At 36.7% G+C, this 12,970-nt stretch overlaps 1 protein-coding gene across 1 annotated transcript in view; it reads right to left on the bottom strand.

The window, feature by feature from the left end:
* FMN2 (formin 2) overlaps window positions 1-12,970 on the bottom strand; it is a 239,356-nt gene that overhangs the window by 74,391 nt on the left and 151,995 nt on the right. The window contains exons 9-13 of the mRNA XM_074948897.1: window positions 12,356-12,447; window positions 12,055-12,184; window positions 10,214-10,360; window positions 8,983-9,042; window positions 8,627-8,747 (exon numbers count right to left, since the gene is read on the bottom strand). Coding sequence (XP_074804998.1) covers window positions 8,627-8,747; window positions 8,983-9,042; window positions 10,214-10,360; window positions 12,055-12,184; window positions 12,356-12,447 — 550 coding nt within the window. The remainder of the gene's footprint in view (window positions 1-8,626; window positions 8,748-8,982; window positions 9,043-10,213; window positions 10,361-12,054; window positions 12,185-12,355; window positions 12,448-12,970) is intronic.

Genomic DNA, 12,970 nt, shown 5'->3' with positions numbered 1-12,970 from the left:
AACATTCTGATGCAAAAAACTACAGAACCTAAACCACCAAAAAAGAAAATCAACCTTCTTTTGGTGGCATCTAACTCAGTCCACTCTGCTTTGAAACATTATAAAGCAGAACCTGTCATCAGCATGGACACATGTCCTCTGAAATGGTGGCTGAAGCACGAAGGCTTATATGAATCTTTAGCGCATCTGGCACGTAAATATGTTGTGACGCCGGCTACAACAATGCCATGTGAAGAATGCCTGTTCTCACTTTCAGGTGACATTGTAAACAAGAATCGGGCAGCATTATCTCCTGCAAATTGTAACAAAACTTGTTTGTCTGAGCAATGGCTGAAGTAAGACTGAGTGGACTTGTAGACTGTTTATTTTTGAATGCAGTTATTTTTTGTACATGATTCTACATTTGTATGTTCAACTTTCATGATAAAGATTGCACTACAGTCCTTGTATTAGGTGAATTGAAAAATATAATTTCTTTTGTTTTTTACAGTACAAATATTTGTAATAAAAATAAATATAGTGAGCACTGTACATTTTGTATTCTGTGTTGTAATTGAAATCAATATACTTGAAAATGTAGAAAACATCCAAAATATTTAAATACATGGTATTCTATTATTGTTTAACAATGCAATTAATAGCACGATTAATGGGATTCATTATTTTAATCGCTTGACAGCCCCAGTTTAAAGACATTGCTCTTAATAAAAGAGCCTAGCTAAACATTAACAATATCCGAGGACTGGGTCTACCAGTTGGTAAAGCTCAAGGAGGTTCAGTTGAAGTAAGTATCCAGAAGTTTGAATATGAAACAAAAACTATAGCATCCTCTCCCTTCTATCAGGCCTCTGATCCAAACTGCACTAATTTACCACCTTAACTAATTGGTCCCATCTCTACTCCTTTTTAAAAAGGGCCCTCATATCTGATTTCCTCTATGCTATGTTCACTGCAAATTAACTGCCACCCTGGGGTTTCCTTGTTACCTGCATAACTTTGGAAGTCCCTAAACATGAGAGCAAATGACTGGATTGCAGGAAGAAAGCAAAAAACGTCAGGGACTTATCTGAAACTGCAAAAATGTCTGGTTTGCCGGTACAGGCAAAGTCAACAGGGGTATACATCACAATCACAAATTGGTGGCCACAGTCACCATAGCTGACAATCTTGTTGGCCATCTCAAAAGAAGCCAAGGTCTGAATAGAGTTATAAACTGAATTACCTTCTCAGCTGTCAAGCTGGTCTTTCCATCTCTATTTTCCAAATATGAATAGAAAGTAGTAAATAGCAAAGAACTCTACTGTACACAGCTTTGTAAGACAATAGATTTCAGAACCCTGCAGTCTATACTACTCATTAGCATTGTACTGCCCTTGTACTTTCTTCTAAGAAGTTTAAAATCTTAAATAAAAAAATACCTATCATCAGCATATGGACACAGGAAATGCTACACTGGATTAGACCAACGGTACATACAATCTGGTATCTTGTCTCCAGCAATGACCAGCACCATATGCTTCAGAGGACTATGTATAAACCTCGTACTGGACTAATTAAGTAACTTTGCCATGGGGAAAGTTTCTAACACTTAGACAATTAGTGTTTGTTATGTCCTGACGCATGATGATATTTCACACACGTATGTTGCTCTCTGATTAGTATCCACACATTTTTGAATAGTCAGTCTACCACAGTATGTATTATTTTCCTCCCTGCATAATACAGTATATGTGAAATGAGAACACTTTAAAACAGTGATGGACAAGCATAAATATTCAGGTAGCCATACTTCAGACTCTCATCCGTATCTTGCTGGTCTGAAAATTGGAAAAGGTAGACGGAAGGAAAATTGGACGGAAAATCTGATAACAAGATTTGGTAATATTTCTAAAGCTTCCCGGTTCCAGATGTGTCTAATACCATGAGAATAGCCTCTGTCTCACCTGGTATTTCTATGAACAAAACCTCTAATACAAAAGACATTTTTCAATAGCAGCATACGTTTGGTTCAAGGTTTGGGTGACTCTCCTTTTACCTGACCAGGTTCATCTATCCTAACATGGCAGATTTTATTTGCTATGAGGTTAGCACAGTAAAACTGAACACAATCAAAGAGCCCAAACTGATCAAGGGCCACTTACACAGTCTGAAGAGAAACGGAATGGAGAAGATGTTTCAGTGAACAAGAAATATGTGATGAGTATGTGTACTTTCTGGTTAAGTGACACTCTCAAGATGTACAATAGAAGTGATAAAATGTAGGGTCTAACCACTGTTTTCCCAGCACCTCCAGTGTTTTCATGTAACATTTACAACTACAATCTGCAACTTTAAGGACAGCTAAGAATTTTATGAAGGGGAATGAAACTAGCATCATCTGAAAGACAAACTCTGCCACAAATAGAACAAGCTCTCAGTTTTCTTTTATTTATTTTTTTGGTATTGTTAAGACTTACACTAAGAACTGCTCAGGCTTCAAGGGCTTTCATAGACAGCTCCTTGTTTGGAGTTTTAAGGACAGTAAAACATGACTCACAGATTGACTGAAAGCCTGGCTTTAGTTTACATCTGGTTTAGGTTTAGGAGTCTGCATGCTGCACAGTTTCAGTAATTAACCCATTCAGTGATGGCTGCACAAGCTGCTGGAGTGTGTTGATGCAGAGTTCATGATTTGTAAGCAAAAGCAATATTTTAATTTTTTTTTAGCATGCTCTCTATGCTTCTGAATAACTGGAATTGAGTGACTTCCTCAAGCACAGATGTATTGGTGTATTTAACTAATATTTATCTTGACAGATTTGGCATTTACTAATAAAAAGGCAGTAAGCATCTTTTCTGAAAATGAGCATGTTAATATTACACATCTGGCTCTGTATCTCATCACACTGCCTCATATAGAGAGAAAACTGTAAAAAATATTTAAAGTCTTAACATTTGTAGAAAATTTAATTTATGTGATTGCAAGACTTAAATATTGAGACTAAAAACAATGAAACATTGACGAATTTATTAAAAAATTATGAGATGGTGCTACAAAATATATTTAGAACAGATAGCAAGAAGAGTATTGCAGAGTCAATTAATTCAGTCCTCTCAGAGTTGAGGAGTTCCTCATGTAACTTACTCTATTCGCCTTCCCCCAAAACTGGGAATACAAGCATAGAAGCACATTCAGGCCTGGTGCGGGAGAGGGGTAGGAAATCATTGAGTGACCCCTGTGGTTGCTCCTTGATCAGCACTAATCTGATGCCAAGCATCATGCGCAAATGGTTGGGAGGATAGTTGAAGGTGGATATGGGCTGAAAATTGGGACAAATAGGGATTTGCAGGAATGAGGATGACATTCAAGTACAGATGAGGGTAATGTGCTTTTGGACATTAACCTCTGAGTACATGATATTACTGCTCTTTTGACCTAATTCATCACCACTCATGAATGGTGCTTGCTTTGCAAATTGTGAATTTGGTTCTCCATGTGTCAAATCATAGACACAAGAGCAGAGGCTTATAGTTCCAGGTAAAAGCAGAAGAAAATTGTAGATGTGGTAAATCAGGAATATTTGTATACCTCTCGGGGTTGCTGAAGCTTTTTTGGAAAGTACTTTGAAAATATGACATTCTGCACAAGTGCTAAGTATTCTTATAAACATTTTTCAGTCACATAATTCAGAGATGGGAGAGACTGACTGGGTAATCTAGTCTATCCCCATGCAAATGCAGGATTATTCAGCGAATCGTATATTCTCAGAATACATACAAAATAGCACTAAAAAGCATATTGTTTACATCACCACAATTACCTTGTTAATTTATAATGTCCATGGTTGTCAACTGAATATGATAATAGTACTACCCATCATGACACGCAAACAAGCTCTGGCAGATTCAGGATTTTAGATCAGTCTGTTCATACTATACTTGGTTGGGTTCTTTTACATTTTTACTAGTTAGGCAGAAAATAAATCTAACCTTGTGTTTTTAATTCTATTTCACTGGAACTTTAGTGGAAGTTGGGCAATACATTACAACTGATGAATTTTATGCTTGTGAATTAATTTACTATTGTAGAGCTCCCATGACAACATATTCCAAGAGCCATTTCCAGATGGTTTAAACTCACCATAAGAAGTGCTTCAGAAACACTAAAAGAAAAGGAGGACTTGTGGCACCTTAGAGACTAACAAATTTATTTGAGCATAAGCTTTCGTGAGCTACAGCTCACTTCATCAGATGCATTCAGTGGAAAACACTATACTTCTTATTGCCTTTTTAGTGTTTTACCTCTTCCCTGCCCTGAATCCAAGTCCAGTTTTCTACGTTCTCTTCCTCACCTTCCTCTCCTCCAATCTCCATCACTCTGATGGCTAGAATTTGGTGTAGTTTCTGATGAGTACTATACCACAGATGCCAGGTATCAGTGGAGACCCTGCCCCTTTTTACTTCCAGTGAAAGTCTTTGATTCACCTAAAAGGTAGATTTCAAAATCCGTGTAGTAATGGAAACAAAAATACCCTTTCACATCTAGAAAATTACTTTGATAATCCTAAATAGTAGATATGCACCATGCAGAAACCTTTGCATCAAAAAATCTTCTTCCATTGTTTCTGTGACCTTAGCTGCCTGACTCTCTTTACATGGTCAGTTGATTTATGTCATGTGGCGAGTGCTAAAATTTCTCTTGTGGAATGACATAAGAACAGAAGTCATTACTTGGCATGACTGCATGAAGGAGGGCTGCTGACAGCCAGGAGAGATCAAAAGCAGATCAGGTTGCTTAGCAAACTATATGTCACCGAACTCAGAAAGGCTAAATTGAGAATCCTGGAGAGCTGAGAAATCTGGGGGCAATTGATGGAGACAAATTCAGTAGGTATATTAATAAAATACCTAGCTGTTCTTCAGTCTTCTGTTTATTAAAATGTCTAGTACATAACACATTACTCCCCACCATATATTCTTTTTAAACAAGAACATCAGAAATAAACTGCCTGTGAGTTTAATAATGTATGGTGTACACTGGTACACTGTAATTTGTGTATATCTTTAATTCCTCATTTTTTACCATTTTGTAACTGAAATCTCTGTTCCAAGCAAGAAGGCAGCAGGCATCCAACTTACTTTTCCGAAATTCTTTTAGATTGACACTTTTAGACTAATTAAACTCTTGGAACAGGTTTTCTTCACTAATATTTGCAAACCGCAAGGCATACAATTCATAAACTTAAACATAGACAAAAGCCTATGCAGTCATAATGGGAAAGGCATAAAGATATGGAAATCACGAGTGTTTTTTTCCCTTGAAGCATCTCAAAAAACCTACCCCTTTGATACAAGCAAGCATCCAAGCTGATCACTGTGAATTAGCATTTCACAGAAATCATCTAAAACAAATCAAAGATGGCTTTAAGTCTGCATGTCTCTCTGTGTGTTACTTACATATTTAGATTGGAAAATATAGCAATTGCTGGAATCAGCTGCTAGACTTATGGTTACAAAGGTTTCCATTTTAAGCCTTTATTACAATCTCATTCTGAAACAAACCTATTGGACTGAGGTTTCCCATGACTGATCTCTATTCAAAAAGGTAAATTTTTTCTTCTTCTTTTTTTTTTTTTTAATTTTAGGAGGGTAAGAAAAAAGCCCATTGTAATAAAATTTTAACATACTTTTTGAATATGGACACCGTATTTTTTAAAAGTGAAATGGACTGGTGCCTTTGGTACAACAAAGACTGTTTTCAATTCGAACAAAGTTATGAGTGATTGAAAGTTTCTGACTTGCAGTTAAAAAAAAAAAAATAAAGGTGAAATTCTGACCCTACTGAAGTCAATAGGAGATTTGCCATCGACTGCAATGGGGTAAGAATTTCACTAAGAGTCTACAACCTTGCACTTAAACATGAATGCATGTGCACACAGCTACTTAAGGGTCTGATATTTCAAGGTACTGAACACCTCTTGAGTTTTGTCAGCTATCACTGATGTCAAATGCAGAGAAGTACTGTGTCAGGAGACGGTCTTCACCTTGCAGATTCAAGCCCTAAGTGTTCAGCTATTTAGGTAGGAACTTGCTAGTTTAAGGAATTTATAAGATCCATTGGAAAATCAGCAATGCTTGAATAAAGCATGAGCTAAATAAATAGTTATAAGAAAGGCAATTGAAGCCACATTCATTTTCTCTTTTTTTTTCAGTTAAAAGTTATATTACATTTTAAAAACAGCATTCGGACATGGTTAACTTTGCCCCATTGAAAACCTTAAATGCACTAATTTATTCCAGATAATGCATAAAGTGTCCAAGGTGGTGAGCTTAACATACCTAGAGCAACTTTAACTGTTGGAATTTCCTGACTTGTGAGTGCTTGAACTTGTAATTTTAATGTTGTATTAACACTAGTTTTTGCACCAAGGTTGACATTCTCCCATGGTGCGGAGGGCCAGCATAAGGCATTCTGCACCATTCAAGACCTGCAGTAAAGCTGTGAAGGACTGTGGATTGGTTTTGAGTGGGTTCCTCTATATAGGACCTGGAAGAGCTCCTACACTGGTCCCAAATTGGCTATTGCTAAGAGAAGTGTGCAGGAGAGATCATGGAAGATGTAGCTACATGGATTCAGTAGCCCTAACAAACTGAGCAGTCACTATTCCAGTTTAGGGGCTGAAGCAATGGCACTAGAGTAATCAGGCTGCAGCCCCATGGTAGGTTGAGGAAGAAATATAATTTCCATCCCCATATAACCCGTGCTTAATTCCCCCACACAAGGCTCAATAACTCCATATGGATGGTGCAAATTTCACTCTTAATGTAAAGATATTTCAGCTTTTGTCAATGCAAAGAAAACAGCTTTTGAAAATTTCTCATGGTGACATATGAGGAATTATGACCCTAATGGGAGTGTGCTAATAAAGTTTGCGGATGATACAAAACTGGGAGGTATTGCCAATTTAGAGAAGGACAGGGATATCATACAGGAGGATCTGGATGACCTTGTAAACTGGAGTAATAGTAATAGGATGAAATTTAATAGTGAGAAGTGTAAGGTCATGCATTTAGGGATTAATAACAAGAATTTTAGTTACAAGCTGGGGATGCATCAATAGAAGTAACAGAGGAGGAGAAGGACCTTGGAGTATTGGTTGATCATAGGATGACTATGAGCCGCCAATGTGATGTGGCTGTGAAACAAGCTAATGCGGTCTTGGGATGCATCAGGAGAGGTATTTCCAGTAAGGATAATGAGGTTTTAGTACCATTATACAAGGCACTGGTGAGACCTCACCTGGAATACTGTGTGCAGTTCTGGTCTCCCATGTTTAAGAAGGATGAATTCAAATTGGAACAGGTACAGAGAAGGGCTACTAGGATGATCTGAGGAATGGAAAACTTGCCTTATGAAAGGAGACTCAAGGAGCTTGGCTTGTTTAGCCTAACTAAAAGAAGGTTGAGGGGAGATAGGATTGCTCTCGATAAATATATCGGAGAGATAAATACCGGAGAGGAAGAGGAATTATTTAAGCTCAGTACCAATGTGGACACAAGAACAAATGGATATAAACTGGCCACCAGGAAGTTTAGACTAGAAATTAGACTAAGGTTTCTAACCATCAGAGGAGTGAAGTTTTGGAATAGCCTTCCAAGGGAAGCAGTGGGGGCAAAAGATCTATCTGGCTTTAAGATTAAACTCGATAAGTTTATGGAAGAGATGGTATGATGGGATAACATGGGTTTTGGTAATTAAATATTCATGGTAAATAGGCCCAATGGCCTGTGATAGGATATTAGATGGGGTGGGATCTGAGTTACCCAGGAAAGAATTTTCTGTAGTATCTGGCTGGTGAATCTTGTCCATATGCTCAGGGTTTAGCTGATTGCCATATTTGGGGTCGGGAAGGAATTTTCCTCCAGGAAAGATTGGAAGAGGCCCTGGAGGTTTTTCGCCTTCCTCTGTAGCATGGGGCACGGGTCACTTGCTGGAGGATTCTCTGCTCCTTGAAGTCTTTAAACCACAATTTGAGAACTTCAATAGCTCAGACATAGGTGAGAGGTTTTTCGCAGGAGTGGGTGGGTGAAATTCTGTGCAAGAGGTCAGACTAGATGATCATAATGGTCCCTTCTGACCCTAGTATCTATGAATCTATGAAGTACTTAAACCTGCACCTAACTTCAAGAACCATTCTGAATCAGCGTCTATATGCCTTCATTCTTGGGTATCGAGATCAGACAATATCCACCAGATAATCATTTGCAAACTGCAAAAGCTACTGTATGAACTCACTTCACAAGGCTGAACTGGGGGCAGGGGTTGTCTCCAGGGAAACTGGGGCAGCTAGTTTATGCTGCTTCACCTTTACTCCTCAGCAATACTCAGAACTGCATCTGAACATCTTCCTGACATGCAATTCATTTAAAAATCTTGATACCACGGCTATAACATATGCTGATCACTCGCTCTAAAAACACCAACCAGTAGAGTTAATCAAGTCAAGGATACAAAGGCAAAACGTAGGAGGTAAGATCTACCTTTCATAATGTATTTTACAGATCAGCAAGTTTCCAGAAATTATACAAAAAGTGAAATAGAGCTATATGTTATTGACATATCTGTAGTCTGATCTAGTTACAGTACCTCGCAAATCTTTTTTTAGTTTGCGAAGATCTTTTTGAAAGTCTTCAAATTTCATTTGTGAAGCCTGAAAGAGGTCCTGTGGCTCTGGAAGAGGAAAGATGCATTGCTCTTTTCCAGCATCCTGACAAAAATATAAATGAACATTTACTTTACCTTTATTTTTAAAGGTATAAATTTTAAATAACTAGCACTTATTAAAATTTTACTTATTAAAACAGATAGTGGACAGTTAGCACAAGTATTACTTATGAATAACAACATACAGATTAAAGTAGTCTTAACCAATATAAGGTAATACAAGTTTTAATAATTAGTTTATGTAATTTTATTTAAACTGGCAAAGGTAACTCACTCACCTCATCAAAATTACGCAAATAATATGAGACAATATATGATAGAAGACTTCTGCTATTATCCTGTGTAGAAAAAACAAAATAATAAAAGTTAAATTGTATTGTGTTGCTATGTCATATTTAAAGTATAGTAGGGTCTATTAACTTTTTTTTTTTTAAAGCTACAATTAAATCACCTTTATTCTAGAAGAGCAAGGGAATTCTGAATGGAAGCTAATATTCCTTACTGAATGATGCTGTTAAAAGCAAAACACACCCTTAAGTCCTTTGCTGAATAGGGATGGCCTTAAGGAAGTACTTAAAGCCAAAAAGATGCTTAACTACTTTGCTGAGTTGTGGCCTTAAATGAAAAAATATTTCAGTCTCTCTGCATACATTACATCGGATCACATTTATACTCAGGTCATATTTTCAAGCTTTTCTTCACAACCAGGAAGGCTTGAAACTTACTTTGCTTTCCTAAATGAAAGCTGAGTTTCTGATATAATCAGCTCACTCCAGGAGTCAGTGCCATAACCGTGGGTGTATAGTGCCTTTGCCTTGCTTACCATTTTCACCCAAATGGCTATGCTAGGCAGCTTTAATAATAGGATATTTACCATCACTACCATTTCTTTCATGAAACTGTTCCACAGCCCAGTGACTCTCTGTATTGTATATACAGGCCTGGCAGATTCATATGATGAAACTTGGGTTAGTATAGGAAACACATCACATTTTAGATGTTAGGGCTCCCAGTATTAGGTATTTTATATGGTAATTATAACACCTACTCAGTCATTTTTCACTATTTTCTCTCTCCCAAATACTCCAAAATCAGTATTTACTAGAACTGTTTTTTGTTACAACAGTTTCCACTTCTGAAACATATATAGTTTTAAAGAGTAAAATTAATTATATTGAAGGAAACACTCACTGAAAATAAAAACCATAAATATGCAGCATATGGAAATTCAAATATACACTAAGTTAGGGAGTAAGACAATTTCTAATTTAAGACACTGATTTGTTCATCAGTTTAATAGCCATAGAGAAGGCAGATTCATTTCCAAATTGTTCTACAAATAAATTCACTCTATAAGTGCAATCAAAGTTGTATCCACAGATAAATATTTCTGTCTGATACTAGCTTTAACTTTATATGAGATCTGGTAAACATTTATTAAGAGAAGAGCGATAAAGCAGCACTCTGTTAGTAAAGAATGGAATATTGTCCTACAGTCAATATACTTACACTGCTCTTAACATCTTTCAGCTTTGGAAGAATGTCCAATCCAAACCCATCTGCCTGTCCCCGTGTCCTGTTTCCACCATTCATGTAATTTCCAAATGCGAGAACCAAACCCAGAACCTGCATAACTCCTGACCCACTTTTCAATGTCTGTAAAACAGGATATTTATATATAAAAACGTAAAATCTCAGTTGAAATCCTTAATAAGTCAAAGAAAAAAATTAAGTAAGTATGGATATCAGTAATTAACGGATTAATTACAAGCTTTATATTGCAGTTTGATGTTGCATTTTACACTGTAGCTATAATTTTGGAGAACATCAAACACATATCAGGGACACTCAAATCTAACGCAATAATGACAATTTTCAGCAAATTAAATTCACTCTAATTTTAGCACACCTGATTACTCTCAAAATGGGTATTTGAGGGAAAAATGGTATTTGTAGGTTTCAAGTTACTACATGCTTTATGCATAGGGCCCTACCAAATTCACGGTCCATTTGGGTCAATTTAACGGTCATAGGATTTTAAAAACTGTAAATTTAATAATTTCATATTTAAATCTGAAATTTCATGGTGTTGTAACTGTAGGGTTCCTGAGGCAATGGAGTGCCGAAGTCAGAGGGCATGGTATGATATTGCCACCTTTATATCTGCACTGCTGCTGACGGGGCACTGCCTTCAGAGCTGGGTGCCTGGCCAGCAGCCACCGCTCTCCAGCCACTCAGCTCTAAAGGCAGCGCCAAAGTAAGGGTGGAAATACTGCAACCCCTTTACAATTACCTTGCACTCCCCCCCTCTTGTTGGGGACCTCCAGTTTGAGAAACGCTGGTCTCCCCCGTGAAATCTGGTCTTGTGTGTACTTTTACCCTATACTATACAGATTTCACGGGGGAGACCAGATTTCACAGTCAGTGACGTGTTTTTCACAGCCATGAATTTGGTAGGGTCCTATTTATGCAAAAAGAGAGTATGAGGTATAACAACAGATTGACCATTCAGAAGGAGGATCAGTACTTTCTTAGCAGACCATGGTATTCCCTAGCGGTGCATTTACTTTGGTCTCTGATCCTGCCATCAGTTTTGCAAAAACAATAAATATATGGCACAAGGCAACTTGCAGGACTGGGGCCTTAGGGAACACACATTTCTAATAGGAAGAAGAAATTATTTTTTAAAATGCCCATTGTATAAAGATTAAATTTATCCTAAGTATGTTTAAATGTTTCTTACAAGCATTAGGCTATGAAAAACTAACTCTGCATTACTTCAACAAAGCTATTGATTTAGTACTAATTTTACACCAACCTTTTCAAGACACATCACAAACAGCAGAATTGGCATTATTTTTCTTTAATAAGAGGTTTAAGAAATTTGCATAGTATTAATTTAAGTATGTGACCTTTTATCTGTTGTTAAGGAGGCAGCTCGTTTAGATCAGCTATTTCAGATCTGTTGAACAGACACATTCAGAATCAAAGCATGCACTTAAAATGAGCTAAAATGGCATTCGTTTGGAAAGTGCAAGAAGTGAGACAGTAACTATGAAGACAGAAGATTTTTGCTTTGGCAAAAGCAGAAGTTACAGTATTCTCTAGAGGCTGATGTGTATTGGCTGCAAACTCGTGATGTTATAGTTCAGCAGCGAAAGCCAATTTTAAAATTTGCTTTGATCTTGGAGTACAATCATAAAATGTTCCATTCTGCAGGACTGCTATCCCTCAAATTTAATGAGTGCTTAAAGTAAATAAAAGAAAACTTTTGAAATATGAGTACAGCTGAACAAGAAAGATTAAATATCAGAAAATCTAGCTCTACCTTTATATGGACCACAACCCACCTCACACAGTTTCTGTAGCAATTCAAGTTTGCGACGGATAGAGCAAATGGTTTCTGAAAATGTTGATTGGAACAGGATACAAAATACTCGTTCTGAAAAGTTGGGGATTAGTGAGAGTTCATAAAGAAACCTGGAGGAATGATTAAAGAAAATGATTTAGTTTAGTTAGTGAAGGTTTTTCACTTCTATTTGCGTCTTCCTAACACTTCCAGTTAGGTTACTAGAGCAAATTAAGTTTCCCTAAAGAATGCAGCATATACATCTCCCAGGTAACTTGTTCTGTTGAAGACAGTGTCCTTACTGTTCAGGTTTGTCCAAAGATTTGGCATTCTCCCTCTCTTTGGATGATTTGCCGTGCTTTTCTATTTTTTCCAGTTCATCTGATTGCGCTCTCTGGAAAAAACAAGCAAACAAAGAAATTAAAAAGTGTTTATTCAAAAGCTAGACAATTAGGCTTTACAAATAATTATGCCCTTGTAACATCACTTCTTTTTAACTTTACTTTTTAGCATCTGTTCATGGTAACACTACTTAATTTGTGGAGTCATTTTAAGTGTAAATATGTTTGATTCAAAACAGAACATCTCTGAATTCTCCAAATAAAATTATTGACTATTAGTAATCTGCAAAACATTTATTTATTCAAGTATGTATTGAGACAATGCTTTTTCTTCCTGCCCTCCTCTCCCTTTTATTTTGCTTTTGGCTGTTTATAAAACCTCCAAGATCAAAGTATTTCCCTTTTAAGTGGTATTTCTCATTCAAAAATCAGTTGGGTTGCAAATGAACGCAATTTGATCTATAGCTACATATATTGTATTTTTAACTAAATGAAAGGGGTTCATATTGTTTAGTGTTATTAACTTTTATTTGTGGCACCTTAGAGACTAACAAATTTATTAGAGCATAAGCTTTC

The sequence above is a fragment of the Natator depressus genome, chromosome 3, assembly GCF_965152275.1.
Source record: "Natator depressus isolate rNatDep1 chromosome 3, rNatDep2.hap1, whole genome shotgun sequence".
NCBI lineage: Eukaryota > Metazoa > Chordata > Testudines > Cheloniidae > Natator > Natator depressus.
Note: the sequence above shows the minus strand (reverse complement) of the source record. Positions and strands in the feature narration are given on the sequence as shown.